Raw genomic sequence first — 18,951 nt, forward strand, 5'->3', positions numbered from 1 at the left:
GTGAGACATTTCAACATCCTGGTGCTGTTTAAACACATCCACAAAATTATTTGCTAAGGTGTCCACTGAGCAGTGAGGTCTTTGCCTCATTCCCTTGCACCTCGAATGATCTTCATGACAGGCTTGTAGGCAACGTAATACAGTGGAGGCAACACTCTTGATTTCCTGCACAGAGACAGAAAAGTCATGCAGCCTCCGCAGTCTCATTGAGGACATGTGCTTTAGGGGAGATGCTCTGCTGAGCGTGTATGAGGAGAGCCATAGGCAGGGTGTCTGCTATCCTGTCGTTGAGCATCCTGGTTCCCAGTTCAGGTATGTCTTGTGTGACTTCAGCCCAGATGACTTCAGCTATGTGAAACCGCAAATAGAACTGCCACTGAACTTCCCCATTCCTGACCCAGAAATCACAGCAAAATAAAACGCATTTTTATTGCTAAGTTTTTTGGGGAAAATTGGTAGCACAGCAATAGTAGCCAGGACACTTGTCATGTGACCTAAAAAGGAAGAAAATGCTTTTCAACTAAGCTTCTCCTACAGAGAATTTAAAATGTGTGTCTGCAGGATGTGTGCATAGATGTTGAGAATATCTTCATTCACAGGAGCTAAGACTTGTTCCTTTTGGGTCAAGGCAGTAGGAAGAAGTAAGAAGGCTGATGGGCTAGGAGGAATTATGTTGGAATTCATTAAGGAATGAAGAAAATGAGATTGGAAGAAGTAAAATAAAATGTTTGCCTTAAGTGATCATATTTTGAAAAATGTGTATTCAGAAGCCAAAAGTGAAAGATGTGTCTCAGTAACTGAGAGAAAAGCTCTCAGTAGGTATTTGGAATATCTGAATTGTATAATTTGCATAATCTGTACCTCAAAAACAGAAAAATACACATTATTCTTAAGAGCATGTAGGCCATTAATCAAAACTGATTGTATGTTATCGTAAATGAGTTCCAAATGTTTTTCAGAGGAAAAGCTAAGAGAAAGTCTAACAATTGTTTATATTGACCACAGAGAAAACTGTTAAAAAATTAATTAAAACTGGTAAAAAATTAAGTTGTATTAAAATCTACTTCTCATACAATAAAACACCAATACTAAGAGTACATGGGGTACATTTTGACAAATACTTTTATCTCCATAACCCACTTTTCACTCATGAACCAGTTTTCCCACAAGCCCTGCTCTGAGGGACCCGAGCACCCTGAGTGCAGTTATCGCCCCCCTCTCACCGGAGCAGATCACAGAGGCTGTGTTTCCAGGGCCACAGTCAGGAGCGCCCAGGGCAGTCACAGAGCAGTTCCACAAGAAGGTCTCAGCCCCTGAGCAGTGAAATCGACCTTTCCAGACCTGGTCAGCTCCTCCCCTAGAGTATGCTCCTTCAGGGGTGGACAGGGCCAGTCCACAGCCAAGCTGACGACACACAACATGGGCATTGGCCAGACTCCAGTGGGAGGCACAGAGCGGGCTCCAGTGCCCTGAAATGCTCATCTCCACCTGTCCCTCACACTGAACGCTGCCATTGTTCATGAGCCGCACTTCTGTGTATGCTGGAAGGAGAGGACAGGGCTTCAGTCAAAGCTCATGTGTTTCTTACCCCAACATAGAAGGCAGGGAGGGTGAATCCTGCTCAGGTCTCACCTGAGCAGACAAGGTGAACAGCCCCACAGTGGTGGCAGGTGCCTCCAGGACAGGGCACCCTGGGGCACAACCAAAGCTCTGGCTCCTGCCCCTCACACCAGAACTCCTCAGCAAAGACCCGTCCATCTGACTCTCTGAAGGGCACGCCCCCCAGCACAGACGCAGCCTTGCCACACCCCAGCTCTGCACAGATGACCTGGGCAGTGGGGGATGTGAAGTTCCCATCAGACACTGGAGTCCATTTTCCTCTGGAATGCACTTCCACTCGCCCTGAGCAGGGCCCAACCCCTCCAGCCAGACGAACAAATCCTAGAGAAAAGAAAAGTGAGTGAGAGTTCACGACCCCATAGTTCCACCACCAAATCACCCATGGACCATTGTCTCTTCCCTCCCCTGTTTTTACCCTCTCTCCCCCAGCCCTTCTGTGACCTCAGCTCTATGGTCAGTTTTCAAGTTTCCTCATTTCTGTGACCCTTTTTACAGTTTCTCTATATTCCATATTTAAGTGAAACCATCAGATAGATATCTTTTTCCTTCTGAATTATTTCCCTTAGCCAAACCCCTTCCAGCTCCATCCATGCTGCAGTAAATAGCATGAGTTTCATAGGAACATTTTAATATGTGGGCAAAGACTGATATCATTAGTGAGAAGTAGCATTTTAATATTCTAATAATTCCAACAATGTTCATCCAAGGTAAACAGAATTTTTTCACTACATAAAAACACCCAATACTTTGGTGTCATTTGTGTATTTATTAGAATGTATATGCAGTTTCCACACAACTGAAGTCCGGGGAAGAAACTGGCTGACCTGGACCTCCTCCCTCAACTCCTGACAGGCCCCTCTGAAGAGAGTGAGTGAAATGTCAGGGTGAAGACTGGGCTCTCACTGACAGCTCCTGTCGAGCTCCTTGTCCATTTACTGGATATCATTGCCACTGATCTGACCTTTAAATGAAAGGTCAGGATAAGGTTCTAAAAATCTGGGTAAGTAGGTGAAATGGCAGGGGGGAAGAAAGATAGTTTTACCAAGGGCCACTGAGTTTGGAATTGATCCATTTAACCTAACACAATCCCAAAGAACCAACATAAGGAAAACTGAAGATAACAAAACCCTCTTATTTTGGCAATGGGCATTGTCGAGATCTGGGCTAATTCTGGGTCATAAATTTGAAGAGATGCAGACACACTGTTACCTCAATCAGAAGGATCAGAGGCACCCAGACCCACACCAACAAATGTATGGCACTTTTATTGATAAATATCAATGTGTTTACAAAAGAGACATTGATGTGGAGAAAAAGGAACTCTCCTACATTGCTGGTAGGAGTGCAAACTGGTCCAGCCACTATGGAAAGCTGTCTGGCATTTGCTCAGTCCACTAAAAATGGAGCTTCCATAGGACCCAGCAATTCCACTACTAGAGATCTACCCAAAGGACACAAAAATATTGATTCAAAAGACCACCTGTACCCCTATGTTTATTGCAGCACAATTTACAATAGGTAAAACCTGGAAACAACCCCAATGCCCAAAAATAGATGACTGGATCAAGAAGATTTGGTACATATACACAATGGAATATTATTCAGCAATCATAAAAGATAAACACATGCCATTCGCAGCAATGTGGATGGAACTAGAAGGAGTTATGCTCAGTGAAATAAGCCAGAAGGAAAAAGAAAAATATTGGATGGTTTCACTTATCGGAGGAATATAGGGGAAACAAATAAGACATCAGGAGAAAAAATTAATAATAATACAAAACACAACAAAACAAATCAAAAACAAACAGACAATTTAAACCAGAGACATCCTGCAGGGGAGAGGGGAAGGAACAGAGGGAGGGAGGAGCACAGGGGACTGAGGTGATGGTGCACAGGTGAATTGGTGGAGGAAATTCTATGAGACTACACCTGAAGAGGGGGAGCAAATATTGTTTAAAAATGAACAATGATGTAAAACATATAAATAAATGAATTTTTTAAAAATCAGTGTGTTTAAAGAGATGTAAATAATAATACAGGAGATGCTCAAGCACTTTGTCCTTATTTTAGGCCAGAGAAGCAGAACCAGGGCGGTTCTGTCAGAGGAGTGACTGGTTCAGGATTACTGAGTTGGTGCACACTGACCTCCTGATGTAGCTGTTTGGTAACTGTTTCATGCTCCTGACAGCAGCTCCACATCCCAGGTTCCTGCATAACAGTTTATCTTCCTTCAGGCCCAGTGTTAAGTATATCTCTGGCCCTTTCTCCTTGCTACTAAACCCCTACTCTTCCCTTACTGGGGTGACCCCACTTTCCAATCTTGCCCATGTGCAAGAAAGACATCACCTGTGTCATAGCAGAGATCTCAGGGACCATCCTGAGGAATCTGATCTCTGTATCCAAACCTGAGTCTGGAGAGCCCAATTTTCTACACCTCAGCTTCAGCTTTGGGCTATTTTGGTCTGAGGACATTCCCCTCTCATTCTTATGGCTTAGGATTTGGTTTTATCTAGAGAAGCGTGGTAGCAGGAATGACCAGATCGGTTATCACCACCTTTCTTTCTTTATTCCTTCCCCTCTGACCAAGATGCCTCCTCTGTCCTCCCTGCAGCTGTGACTCATCTGCTCGAAACCAACTCTCAGGGCCTCTGACCAGCAGCCTCACCTGCCTCTGATCCTTCCGGATCCTCATCCATCCCTCCAGGCTCTCATACTTCTGTTGGAAAAGAGCATTGGGTGCCTGAGATGTGGGAAATGTCTCCCCTGGATGTGGCATTTGACACCAGGGAGCCACAAAGACAAGGTATCTTCTTTGAACACAAAACTCGTCCTCCACCTTGGGACAATGGGGCTGCCCTGTACCTTGAAAGCCAGAGGTGGTCATGGTGACCTTCCCCTCAAGGGCTGCAAAGGGAAAGGAGAGTGGGTCATGGGGAGTCCAGAAATGGGCCAAGATTCAGCCTCTGATTGGGAAATGAAATGGAGACCGGCAGTTTCAGAGGAGGCGTCTCCAAGCTCAGCACAGGTTTGCTACCTGGGCAGAGAGAGGCCATATTGAGATGCCCCTTTGTATTGTTTGATTCAAAATACAATTGTCATTTCAGAGCTTGACAATTTCTAGAAACTTGTCTCAGTGCTGGGAATGTGAATTATAATAAATCAATGTTCCTATCTCTTTAGGACTTTACTTCAAGAAGAGGAAAAACAACCAGTAGACAGAGGAAAGTTTTTGAAAAGATTAGGAGACACCTGGACAGCACAGTGCAAGGGGAACTGCAGCTTCAAATGGCGATTATTTACATGAATCAACCTCACTTCACTCTTATAAAAAGTAAATTATAAAAGAATCATGAAGAATCATTAAATTGATTTTAATCAGGATGATAATAGAAAAAGTTGTTTTGTCAGGTAAGACCAATGCAGAAGGAAATATTAGTAATTTCTTTAGGAGTAAAGGACGCTCATCATTCACAGAAGCTTTGTGCCCTTGGGACTATGGAGAGATGGAATATGTCTCAGACCTCTCTGGCCCATCTTTCTCTGCTGTCCCAACAGACACCATCCTCCTAGGAACTTTCCATTCCCTCAGCCCCTGAAAACGCACTGACCATACCTGAGCAGATGACTCCTGCATCCTCGGAGTGATAGCAGCCGTTGAGCCCCCAGCCCGGGAACAGGCACTTCCACACGTGGGACTCCTTTCCTGTGCACTGCAGCACTCCCAGCCAGATGGGCCCTGATCCCTGCCCGAAGTGAGCATAGACTGTGGCCTCCAGCGCCTCTCCACAGCCCAGCTGTCTGCACACCACGTGGGCATCACGCAGGTCCCAGCCGTCATCACAGACGGTGCCCCAGGCGCCCTCATGAAAGATCTCCACTCTGCCGGCGCAGCGATGGCCTCCGTTCATGAGGCGGATCTGTGTGCTGTCTGCGGAGAGAGTCAGGTCAAGGGGGTGCATCTAATCGGAAAGAGGAAGGCTGCCCTCGAACTGGGGGACCTTGGCCTGAGCAAATGGCAGTGCCCCCCTCTGAGGCTGCAGAGCCTGCTGGTGGGGACACAGTGCTTGCACTCAGGCAGCACCTGGTTTCCACAACAATAAGCAGAACAATAGGGTTGAAAACAATAGGAAAAAACAGGAGAAATGGAGCTGAAAACAACTAGCGAGCAGTCTGAGAGAGCAGGTGTGACCAGGTCCAGTCAGGGTAACCCTGACGTAGAGTCTACACGGCACCTGACAAGATGTCCCGAGATGTCAGAATCTCTGCCCTGAGCAATTAAATGAGTGCAGAGTGGCTGTAGAGGGCTTGTAGCTGGTGGATTCCTTATAAATTACACCCATGCCCATGCTATTGAATAAAGGGAACTGTTGGGAGCTTATCAGAATCCTCTGGAGGCAGCCAGAAGACCCGTTCCTGTCAGAGCTGTTCTTGCCATAGTCACTCACAGCTGAAGAATGAAAGGACCATGAGACAGGCTAGGATTTACCCAGAATATTTCATTTATGGTTCTAGGCTCCAGAATGAACTTCTCTATGAGTAGACGGGGCCACCTCTCACAGGAGATGATGGAGATGAGGCTAACATTGGCCAGAGACACTGGACACCACACATCTGCTTCTTCCCTGAGACAGTATAATCTCTACTTGAATTCATGTCAGGAACTGCTATTATTCAAAATTTGGAGTTATTCAGTGTTTAGGAGAAAATATAACGTATCTCTAACTCCACCACGGAGTAGAATCAGGTTATATTCCTGAGCTGAAAACACTCAGACCGATTTAACTTTTCTGTCATTTTCAGTTGCTGTATTATTTTCTCCTTTTTATATACAAAAAAAAAACTGCACTGAGAAGTTCAACAATGTGTCATTATTGCAATTTAAGTAAGGATGAAATAGAAAGTAAAACCTAGAACTTCTAAAAATAAAATAAAAAAATAAATAAAATAAAAAATGGGGGAGTTGTAGGTTTTATTCTCCATTCCATGACTGACTTAAACTAAGCGCTGGTGCTCAAGTTTGAAATAGGAGATGTGAAGCCTACACACACAGAGCAGGGTTTCTTGCAAATATTTGCCCATTGTACTTGTTGTTCAGGAAAGGAGGCCAAGAACTATGTCAAAACTCTTGGAAAACAGCGTGGCAATTCTTTTATTCTCTTGGTGCTGAGCTACCAAAATATATCCAATCTCTCAGCTGAATTCCGAGTTCCCAAAATGCCCTTTGTCCAGGCACAGAGACAGGCAGAGGTAGACTGTCACCCAAACTGCCAGCGAGGCTTGTTCCAGCTCAGGTCTGGGTTACAGTTAGATATCTGGGTGCTCAGCAGCACCAGCCTCACCTGCCTAGCTGAACAGAAGATGGTGCTTCCAGGTATCAGGAAAGATATATGGAGTTTCTTATTTTTTCATACACAATTTTTAATATCAAATAGGAAGTGACATGGCATGTAGAAGGATGGGCTCACATGACATAGTGAAAAGGAAAGCATTATAAGAGAAGTTAGAAACACACATAGCAGATGAGAGTTTTAACTATGATTCATGAATTTAGTGAAAAAAAAAGGGGGGAGAAGAAGACAAGAACAGTTAAAATGAAAAGAACTTAACATAGAATTGCAAATATATTAAAGATATCAAAGTAACATTTGCCAACTGAAGAGGAGGACAGAGACAGAACAGTGAAGTAATATTTGAAGAGATAATGGTTGAGAATTTTTTAAAAATGGATGAAAACTATAACTCACATTTTCAAGAAGCTCAGAGAATATCAAGGAAGATATGAAGACCCCAACACCTTGTAAAGCTGATAAAAATCATAGCAAAACAGAAATATCATTGTTAAAAAAAAAAAAAGAAGAAGGCCTAAAAATGGGGAGAAAGGGCATGTAGAGCCAGTGAGTCAATTAAGAGTAAATGGTCCAGGGCCTCCCTGGTGGCGCAGACAGCTGAGTGCAGCGCTGTGAAGCTGTTCGCAGCCTCTGCAGCACCGGTTCAATCCCCACCGGTCTTGGAGCAACCCACATGGTGAGCAGACCTCTCCTGTCTCGCCCGCTGCTCCCCTCAGCAGTGTACTTTACTCAGTCTGCCTGTTCTGCTCCCCGCTCTGTTTCTGGTGAATCCTCTCACCCCTACCCCCGCACCTCTGGCCTGTACCCCAGTTCTTGTATGCATAAATAAATAAATCTTTTAAAAAATTTTTAAAAAGCAAATCAGGATAAAACAACAAAATTCAAGTAAATGTTACCTGTCTAACATACAAGGGCAAAAAAGTTGAAATAAATTAATGGAAAAATATATATACTATGGAAACATTGTTAAAACACACATTGGATGAGTATCCTTTAGACCAGATGAAAAACAGTAGGTGACTAGGAAGATAAATAAAAATGATTTCTGTGTCTCTGTGTTATGAGACAAGCCCCTTTAAAGCAGGGACTTCACATTCAGAAAGGATGACAAGGAGCGGCAGGTCCTGACTGCATATGCCGAGCTCACGGGAGAGTCAGGGCTCTTTGGCACCTGACACCAGGGCTGCAATTAAACAAGGAGATGGGGCAACTTGTGTGCACTGATGCCTTAATGTGAGCCTGTGCTTGAGTCATATGCTTTTCAAGATATTGTCTCTGAGGAGAAATCATGCTTGTCAGATTAAAGTGTGGTTTCTTCTTGATAAAATGTACTCATTGCACTCACAGCTGGAGAGGCCAAAATGGAATCAGCACCAATTTTATATTTCATTTTCAGAATGCACTTCTACCCCTAAGAACCTGCAAAGCCTGCAAAGGATAGCCGTCCTCACAAAGTGTCAATAATCAGGAATGGAAGATTCAAGAAATGTAAGTGAGGAGCAGACTCCATTGAGAGGAGAATTTCCCAAAGAAGAGAGAGATGGAGACTTCTGAGTGGAGGGGCTTGAAATCAGGAGGAAACAGGGAACTGGGAAGAGGTGGAGAGGGAGGAGCATCTAGAGCAGCCAGGCCCAAGGCCCACACCTGAAAGACTGGGCTGACCAGGATGTGCCAGATCATTGTCACATCAGGGCTCAACCCTGATATCTTGGGCCCTGCTGGTCAGGGGTCCACGGGAGAGCAGATGCCATGTCAAGTTTGCGGAACTACAAGGAGAAAACTCACGTAAGGACATTCACAAGTCAGGGCTCTTCCTCAACAGCAGACCCTTAAGATATCACGGACACGATAGAGTCCCCAATGGGATGGGGAACACTGGCCAAGAGGGGCCCATTCTGGTCTCACAGGCCACAGCCCTCTGCCTGCAGTGCTCATCTCAGTACACCCAGGGACACGCACATTTGGATCCAATTGGATCATGTCCAATTTTCTACTGCTCCTTGGGGTGAAGGACCATGTAGCCAACAGGTATGAAGGGAAACACCACAGGCAGGGAGACAGAATCCTGCCAGCACCCAGTGCTGGGGAAATGGCAGTAAAGCAGAAAACGTTTGAGCTGTGGGTTTGTGGGGAAGAAAAAATCACCTCAAATTTAGGCTTAGATTGCAGGTGCAAGGTTATCTGGGGGTGTAATTAAAGTTTCTATTGGGAGGGTTTTCCTTAAAGGCATCCATATCTGCCCTCATCATAGACACCAAAACACATATCACCGCACCACCACTTCCACCACAATCCAGCCATCTGACTAGAGTGTTATTCTATGCACTCCTTTCTAGAAAGGTACTTACATAGGTAGACATGCTCCTGCTCACATATTTACCTTTCACATGCATTTTGAATTCACTTTTCACCTCTCCCTCTCCTCTCTCTCTCTCTCTCTCTCTCTCTCTCTCTCTCTCTCTCTCTCTCTCTCTCTGTCTCTCTTGCTCTCATCCTTAGGCTAAAGGAGCAGAAACCAAGAATCATGTTGGGGAGACACAGTACTGACTGCAGGCAGGAATCTCAAAGATGCAGCCTTAGGAAATAACTCTCATAATCCTTTACAGGAAAACTGGTAAGTCATCAGACATTTTCATTATTTTAGATGTTATTGGGGAGGACCGAACGCAGATTCTGGTCAATTGACAACAAGCTTTGACTATTGGCAACATCTCTCAACTGAACTTGAAAAGCAGAGCCCCCAAAGAAAAAAAAGGAACATTCGCCATCACTAAAGATCACAGTGGGACAAAACCAAGTGGTCAACGGAGAGAAGTTGCCTTTGCAATCCCAGGACTCACCCCCAGAGCCTGAAAACTGATCCAGCATTTCTGCTGATCTTAGGAAGGGGGGCTCCTCTTACCTTGGGGGCTTGCTAAGACAGCGGAGAGGAGAACAAGTCCTGGGAGAAAGACTTGTCCATTCGTTGTAGCTATGAGCCTCATGCTATCAGGAAACTGCCTCAGTGTCCCCAAATATACAAAGAAGCCCTCAGTCCTTACTGGGGGCTCCCACTCCCAGGAGGGGTTTATATAGTCCCACCCCTTGTCTTTGCCGTCTTCCGGGAGCCAATAGAAACCCCGTTGAACATCATCCCTGCATCAAACACTCCATAAATGGAAACTTACTGAGGTTCAAACACCAATTAGATGCTCTATCTTAACTGTCTCCTTGTAAGAAGAAGTTTTCTGACATCAGGTGTCATCTGGCCCCAGAGCAGAACAGAAAAGATAAATTAAAGAAAGATGCGTGACTCTCTTTCCTCCAGCCCATGGACCCAGGTAAAGAAGACTTTTTGTTAATGCAGCCTATGTCTCCTGCGTCAATTGACCAACATGTTCTGGCTCGAAAGAAACAAGAAGCCTCTAACAGTAAGAACAAAAAGCCAGGTGGTTAGAAAACTGAGATTAGAATGATAAATTCTAGGGGAAAAAAGAAGTTGAGATTGGCATTAAAGGAACACAGTCATTAGCCTGAAGGGTGAGGCTCCTCTTTTTCCACTTCATCCCCATTTCACACTGTGGCAATCTGCACCTGGCAGCCCAGTCTGTATTGGTTAGTAAGGGGGTGCCCTTCTGCTCCAGGCTCCTCATTGTCAACATTTCCATCCCTCTGCCTCCCCTTCCTACTTTCATTCTCATATGAGCCTCTTAGTCAACTTTCTTATTCTCTCTGGCCTCCTTGAGGCCAAATAAGATGGTGCCATTGCAGTGCTTAGAAATGGATCCATTGCACACAAATTGCTTGAGCTCATCCTTGCTTCAACAAAACAGAGTTCATTATTTTTTCATATAACAACTATTTTCATTAAAATATAAATGACAAGTGTCATTGTGTCTATTGAATGTGTATGTATGATACATTTGTATATGTTTCATCTATGGATTAGTGTACACATGGGTTCATACATTCCTGTGTATCACACACACATCTATGCATAGTTTGGAGTGTTTAATGCTTGCCCTTGTATTTTCATTCTATTTATAGTGTTTGTTCATAAGCCAAGTTCTTAATTTTAATAAATTAATAAATGCAGTGTATCAAGTTTTTCTTTTACACTAATTACTTCTCATAAACTTTGAAGAAAACAGTTTACCATAGTTTGCTTCCTGTCTGCATGTGACCTAGGAGCAGCTGACCACCTTATTGAAAAGAAACTGAGGCGACTAGAAACTGGGCCTCCATCCCTTTGAGGAATAGTCCACTCAAACTACTCTCCTTCTGTGGTAGGAGGGTTCTGGGTAACAAGCTCCTCCTCCTTGGCCAACTCTGAATTACACTAGATTTTCCCTGAGTCCTGAGTGTTGGTAAAATCTCTGCTGAGGTTTTCAGTGTCTAGTGATAACACTGGTGGACAAATTTCTCGGGGTGAAAAAGGCTCAGCCCTGCTCTTTGCTTCTGTCTGAGAGTCTGACTCCAAAAGTCCTCACTGCCTTGGGAGCTCTGCAACACTTTCAGACACTCTTGGATTATACCTCTCTCAGATCATTCTCAGTGTTTGGCCTAAGTAAGAAACTTTGGCATTGTCAGAGACAGAACTTTCCACACAGAAGGCGAACTCTAAAATTAGGATGCCATGACTGCCCCATTAGAGCATTCATCTCAGGCCCTACCACTAGGTTATCATGTAGTTTAATTCCGTTTTCTGCCCTTCAATCCACTGTGCCATTACAGCGTTCATCTCAGGCTCTACCACTAGGTTATCATGTAGTTTAATTCTGTTTTCTGCTCTCCAATCCCACTAAGCCTCCCACCACACTGCCACAGGAAACTAGAACCAGGTGCTGCTCATGTGCACCCACAAGCTGATCCTACCAGCAGTCTCTGCTGCCTCAGACCAGGGCGCTGCCAGCTGCTCAGGTGAGGGGCCCCCAGCACCAGGCAAACCTTCTCTGGATTAGATGCCCCTTGACCTGACTCTCTCCGCAGACAGCACACAGCTCTGCCTGGTGGACAGAGGCCATCCCTGTGCCGGCAGAGTGGAGATCCTTCACCAGGGCTCCTGGGGAACCATCTGTGATGACGGCTGGGACCTGACTGATGCCCATGTGGTGTGCAGACAGCTGGGCTGTGGGGAAGCCCACTATGCCACAGTCTCTGCTCACTTCGGGGAGGGATGAGGGTCTATCTGGCTGAATGAGGTGAGGTTCCTGTGGGCCTGGGAATCCCTGGAGGCAGAATGATTTGAGCAGGAAGACTGCAAAACACTGTTCTTAAAAAAAAAAAAAAAAATCTGGGAAGCATAATCTGACTATTTTAGTTATTTCTATGAAGTTTTAATCAGGAAATATTGAGATTCAGATATTTTACTGACTTATGCAATAAAAATGAAATATTTGGCCTAGAACATGGAATATATGGCTCCTCTATTTAGGAACCATGAGACTTTCAGGTGAACAGGTATTTAGCTCTTACTTAACTATCCTTTTACTATGATTTTACCTGATCACCTCACATACCCTTAGATCCCTCAGCTCAGAGGCCTTATGCCCAGGCAAGGGTTATGATGCTGCTGAAGATGTGCCAGTGCCTGAGGGTCCTTCTGCATCTGGTATGAGTGAGGAGGAGTTTCCCCTATAGGAGGAGAATGTGATGAGGGTCACTCAGACAGGTGAGTGGAATAGTTGATCTGTGACCCTTCACCTCTGCCCTGAGTAGGATGATTTTGGCATCATAGCTATATCTGAAATATGTGTTCTTGAAGATTTGTAGATGAATTGAGTGTGTTTCCCAAATCACACAATGGAAGCACTGATGGTAATATTTTTGTACTCTTTTGTATGTAAAGGGTGGTTGAAGATTTTTTTTTAACTACTGCAGTGTAAGAATTAATAAGACATTTGGGGGATGTGATATGGACTATGAACATATTTTAGCACTAATATGAGTAGTCATTATGTGGTGGCTTTAAAAATAAAGCCCTAACGTTGGACTAAAAACTCAGAATTTGTGGAAGCAGTAAGCTGTTCTACTCCAGACATTTCAGTGGGCAAATAAGACACTCATTCTCAGGGAAGAAGCTCTTGTGACGGTGGAACGGGGGACTGTGGAGAACAGAAGCTCATATGAGGGTGTCTGTGGACTTTTGGGAACACACATCAAGGCCATCACCAGCAAAGTTAGACTCTCAGGAGGAGCTGAGCTTCCTTCTGGATCCGATCTCCTATCTCCTTCTCTGTGCAAATTCAGACCTGGCCATTGGGAAAGGAAAAACTCTCACCTTCCTTTTTATGATTCTCCCTGTTCTTGGGTCATGTCCTTGCTGAATTGGTGAACCAGGACACAGGTCTTCATAGAGCACCTCTGGGTGGCCACAGATCTCTGATGATTCAGAAACCACATTCACTGGTGCCAAGAGGTTTTCCTGATATATCCCTTGTTGTAACTAATTTGACATAGCCTGAACCCCCTGATCATTACTGGGCCTTCAGGGATGTTTTCTCATCACATTTCATTGGTCCTTCTCTCTGAGCTACTGTCCTGTTCCCTTGTCACAGTTTTAATCAAACATCACTTCACCATGTTAGACTCTTCTCTGCAGGTCACTAGAAGATCAGTTGATCCTGAGAAAGGAAGAGGCAGTTCCCAGCTGCACCCTGGGGAGAAAGGGGACCCTGCACATGACAATGATGAATGATCATCCCCGGAGCATCCTCAGTGCTTTTACCATGATGTTTTTTAAAACTGAGATGAGGCTACAGATGTTCTAAATGCCTGTATTCTGATAGAGCAGTAATGGCCTATATTTGTTTATAGAAATGGCTCAACATTAAACATTCTGTATAAAGTACTTTTGATATTGCTATTTCAGTAAGTTTTACCCTAATTGCTCCTACACTGCTGGTCCTCAAACACACTTTTCTTCAGGAAATAAGTGAGTGACCTCACTGTTTCCTCACCTCCTCACGGGCCATTCAAGGTGTACTTTGCCCAGATTCACAATGTTCCAGGTGTCACTTCCTTAGACAAGGGACTCTAACTTGATCCCTAACTCCAAAGAACCTGACCTGTTTAGAGAAAACTGACAGACTCCATATGCTGGTCCCAAAAATGACTGTAAATAAATAGTTAAGGAGGCTAAATAGAGAAGTCGAGCTGCATGTTTGGGCAGCTCCATGGACTCAGCTAAGGGGTTTGTGACTCTAATGTAGCTAGTGTCTTCCAAATTTTGATTTAAGGTACTTCTTGTGGAGCATTTGAAAAAAATAACTGCACATGTAGATGGTACATTTTGGAAAAGTTTTCCATTATGTCATGGACATTCTTGGTAGTACATATCTTATTTCCCAAAGTAGTTATTTTACAAAGACCAAAAAACCTTGGTGAACTCTTCTGAAGTTAGAAGGCTGTAAATGTTCACATACTGATTTGCAGATGACTTATTATAAAATGTCATGTAGTACATGATGAACCAGAAATGTTTCCAGACACAATGTAATTCCAGAAGAATTCTATTGCTTAACATCTCTGCTTGTCTCCCTCTAGCCCTCTATCCTCTGTTCCCCCCAATTTTCTCCCTTGTTACAACTGAAGGAAATAGGTGTGGATGATTAGAAATGGAATAGGAAGAAATAAGTTACTTCAAAATGGTTTGTAATAGTGAAGTTTGATTACCATTGAGCTTAAATAACTGTACTCAGAGCGGGGAATAAAAGAGTTGTTCACGGAAAAGGGTAGAAACCATGAGGATTTATGAACACCAGGATGTGCAATTTCATGGAGAAAGGGCAGATTGGGGATATTGGAGAATAACAAGGGAAGAGAAGGGCATTGTAGGGAGATTTTTGACATTGATATTCCATAAGCCTGTTGGCAAAATTAGAAGAGCTGCAACCATTTCCCTCCTGCCTACTTACCCCATTCACTGTGACTCTCATTTCTGAGTTTAGCAAGAAGTCATGGCATTTTTTGGAATATTCAGTAAAGTGTTTCCAAGTGTATATTACTGAGTAAATACTTAGTTCAGAGCTAGGTCTCAGGTTTCTATACTGTTCCAGAAAGTGTGACATTTTTTGCACTAAAGGAAGCAAGACTGTAGGATGAGGGATGTGATACACGGATATTTCAACTGAGATTTCACTTAGGGGTGGTGTGTGATTGAAGACGGAATTTTCCAAGGTCAGTGGGGTCAATGCATCTGCACTCTTAACAACACTTGACCTTGATGCTCAGGGTATTAATTATGAAGACTGTCCTTTCATCAAAGGCCCAAGTAAAAACTCTGCAGTAAGAAAGAAGACAGAATTCTCATTTATTGGGGAAACGATGTTACAGCGTGTACTTTGAAGATTTATGTGATCCAAAAGTGACGCTACATGGTGCTAATATCAACATCATCATACCCAGGGTCTTCTTGTCTCAGGACCAATGGGCATCCTCTCTCCCCCATGCCAGAGATGGCAGCTTCTCTATGAGACTGCAGTGAGAGGCCTGCAAGGTGAAGAAAAATCTAGTTTCAGTGGTGAAAATAAAAAGAATTTTTTGGTAGAAGTAGACAAGTGCACAAAGACTACAGGGTATCTGTGAGACCCAGCAACTCTCTGAAAGTTTAAAGCTGCTTCTTCCACTCAGCTACTCTGCAAAGATGTGTCTTGCTCTTTACAGTTGCAAGGTATTGGGCCAATGATGGTAAGGACTAGAGACGAGAGTGAAAACTATCACACCCACGTGGTCTGATTTCATTAGGAATGGGGGCAGGAGGTGACTCCCCTAGATTCCTCAATCTTGGTGACTGAGGTATACCACATCAATACCAGCCCAAGCCAGACCCAGAAATCTTCAGAAGAACAATCTGGGTTCTTGGTCAGAGGACAAAAGGGAGCAGCTCAACCACATCCCATGGCCCCCTGCTCCTCAGGCCCCACGTGCTCACATATAATCAGAGGCCTAGTTCTAAGAAGGTGGTTTTTCATCTACAACTGAAGCAATGCAAGAAAATTATCTCTTAATTTCATTCTACAGCTGAGATATTATCACTCCAATTAGGGCCTTTGAACATCTGCATTAATAAGAGTTAATCCCAAATTTAAAGATCTGGATACATGGTTCCCCAAACACATTTTTCTAGCTTTCAAATTTAATTGACACTGCTATTGAAACTTTCCAGAATATGGCCCACAAAATGAAAAAGCCCCCAAATTTATTGTCAGATCATATTTCTTAATTTGGAGAATGAAAAAAATGAGAATAAAGCCTCTGCCACTCATAGAGGAATGTCTGTATCGAGATGATGGAGGAAATGGACATGAGAACACAGGATGTCTCCTCTCAGAATAGATGAAATAGACAATATCCAGGCGACACTACATCCAGGTCTAGAGGACCCCACATGTTGATAGTGAAGATAAACTGACTATTGACATGTCCAAATTCATTCTTCCCCAGACAAGGAAATGAGGCTACTGGAGACAGAGCTGAAACTCACCTGGCTGGGAATACCCTGCACCACCATTCTCCTCCAGGAAAAAATAATTCCTACTCATTCCTCGGGAAGTAGGAATTTCAGGAACAGGAAACTCTTCAACATCATCATAACCGTCTCCCGTGGCTCTGACAGGCTGTCCCAGAGGCTCTGGAAATGGACAAGGACTGAGGCTGGACTGGGGGGTGCTCGGGCCCTTCTACAGCAGAGATTCCAACAGCTGATACGTAAAAGCTCTAGAGTCCAGGGCTGTCTCTGACCCTGGGATCAGAATATATTTCATCTCAATATTCTCAGAATTATTTGATTCTTCCACATATCCTAGTATACTTTCCTAACATGGCCTCTTATACCATAAAGCATCAAAAAAAGCTATTGTGATATGAAACCAGGTACTACATTCAAGCACATGCTATGGAGCTGTAAATATAATATGTACAAATCAGTGTCTTGGAGTGAAAATGGATGAAGAGAACCCACCTGCCCACATGCCTGTGAGTCTGTGGGAAACACAGAGCAGGCAGGAGAAGGAATCTGGGTACCTCTCACTCCAGACAGGCGATCCCTTGTCCTGCACCATAGGGGGCCTGGGTTTCACTAAACTGATCGAAGGATGCTTTGATATAAGGTTCCAATTTTAGGATCCCTCTGACATGTCTCAAGTCTCATGCCCTTGTTAATATGAGCTTCCAGTGGCTGGTAAGTACAAGCACCAGTAGTCCATGGTTCTTTTTTTTTTTTTTATGCATACAAGAACTGGGGTAAAGGCCAGAGGTGGAGGGGTGAAAGGATTCACCAGAGACAGAGTGGGAACAGAACAGGCAGACTGACTAAAACATACTGCTAAGGGGAGCAGCAGGCTAGACAGGAGAGGTCTGCAGGGCCTTGTGAGTAGCTCCTTGGCTGGACAGGAATCGAACTCATGCCGCAGAGGCAGCTGACAGCTTCACAGTGCTGTGCTTAACCACTTATGCCACCAGGGAGGTCCAGTCCATGTTTTCTAAGTCTTAGAAAAATCAATTTTGGGGGTCTTGCTATGTACATGACCCACCAACAACACACCATCTCCTGTGCAAACCACACTACCCAAGGCTCACCATGGAAATTCTCAGAATGTCAATTTTAGATATCACTGAAAAAAATGCCCTTTGTGTCTATAAGAATTAAATGCATGTCTGCAACAGATTAGAAGTAGCTGTGGATACAGAGAACTGGGTCTGATATTTTCCTTTGTGAGGTGACAGAGTGGAGAGAGATCAAATGGTTTTTGTGATGAAGACAGAAGAGAATCCTCCCATCCTCATCACAGAAGTTCTCTTCAGAAGAGATTCCTCCTTCTCATTGCCACAAAAAAGGGAAAATCTGTCTCTCCTTCCTGGGGCAGATCCAGGATCTCCCTTCTCCTCACCCTCCCCTGTGTAATACGGCAACTTAGTCGCTGAGTCTTCAGACAGGTTTCCTGGTGGGGGGAGAACATCACATACAGAAATCTTTTGCCATGGTAGGAGACACGGTGTCAAGATTCAGAAAGATATGGAGCTTCAGATTTGTAGGGAGAAGCCTGGGAGCTCCTGCTTTGGGAGGAGGCTGAGAGGTTGAGTCTATAAATGTGAAGGGAAACCATGGTCAGCTCAGGAACAGTGGGGAAAGCATGGGACACACCTGGGCTGTCCAAAAGGTCCTCCTTTTCCGGTAGAGCATAGTTATCAATCTCCTGATACAAGGCCTCATCTATGACATCTTCGAAAGCAGGTGAGGCTGCAGAAAATGGCACGACATCAGAGAAAAGTCTTAGAGACAGTCCCCATACAACAGACAAGGCACATGGTGCTCTCCCATGCCCAAGGGGTGCCCTCTGGGCTGCCAGAGCCCCTTTCTGAGCTTTGTGGGACAGAAACAGCTTTCCTGACACTGATTGCGAGCCTATATTCAAATCCCAATGACATTGTTTCCATAGTAAGTCATAATTTTTGAGAGGTTTTACATTCAACCAAGGATTCAGCTGTCTCAAATCTTGAAGTCTACTGTAGAGAAGGTGCTATTTGCCAGACTGTGAGGGTGGAGACAATACTGGGGCACTTTCCTTGGTATCATAACTGGCTCAACACCTTCCCACGAATTCCCTTTAGCATCCCCATGGCCCACCTTGGTGCTCTGCTCTCCCTCTGTGCAGCTGAATCCCCAGGATGACCAGGACCAGGAAGAGAAGGGCCCCCAAGACCATGCAGACGATCCCAGGCAGGGAGAAGATGCCCAGGCCTGGAGCTGAGTCTGATCTGCTGCCTGAGGACAGAAGAGGGCTGTGAGGTTAAGAGAGGGTTGTAGGTCCAGGAGAGCCCTTCCCCACTTGCCCTTGACTTGCTCATCCACTGAGTCCTCATCCATGAAGTTAGCACTCAGATCCAATGCCTGGGCCTGAGCCCAAGATGTGCCCATATAGATCCTGCCCTGAGATGTGCCAACTGTCTTCTGCATCTGTTTCTAAGGGATTTTTATAAAGTGAAGTGGATGAAGTTTTGGTGC

The 18,951-nt window shown here is 44.4% G+C and overlaps 2 protein-coding genes across 2 annotated transcripts in view; both read right to left on the reverse strand.

Annotated features, from left to right (window-relative positions):
• The window catches only part of LOC311185463 (antigen WC1.1-like), a gene marked incomplete at both ends in the record, with an annotated part of 81,809 nt that extends 77,493 nt beyond the window's left edge, over positions 1-4,316 (reverse strand). The window contains 3 exons of the mRNA XM_084256088.1: positions 1,224-1,541; positions 1,633-1,941; positions 4,286-4,316. Coding sequence (XP_084112214.1) covers positions 1,224-1,541; positions 1,633-1,941; positions 4,286-4,316 — 658 coding nt within the window. The remainder of the gene's footprint in view (positions 1-1,223; positions 1,542-1,632; positions 1,942-4,285) is intronic.
• A 231-nt stretch (positions 4,317-4,547) lies between these two features.
• The window catches only part of LOC311185464 (antigen WC1.1-like), a gene marked incomplete at both ends in the record, with an annotated part of 50,738 nt that continues 36,334 nt past the window's right edge, over positions 4,548-18,951 (reverse strand). Inside the window, 5 exons of the mRNA XM_084256089.1 lie at positions 4,548-4,654; positions 5,234-5,548; positions 16,432-16,578; positions 18,091-18,186; positions 18,574-18,711. Coding sequence (XP_084112215.1) covers positions 4,548-4,654; positions 5,234-5,548; positions 16,432-16,578; positions 18,091-18,186; positions 18,574-18,711 — 803 coding nt within the window. The remainder of the gene's footprint in view (positions 4,655-5,233; positions 5,549-16,431; positions 16,579-18,090; positions 18,187-18,573; positions 18,712-18,951) is intronic.

This window comes from Talpa europaea (assembly GCF_964194135.1).
Source record: "Talpa europaea genome assembly, chromosome: 15".
Classification (NCBI taxonomy): Eukaryota; Metazoa; Chordata; class Mammalia; order Eulipotyphla; family Talpidae; genus Talpa; species Talpa europaea.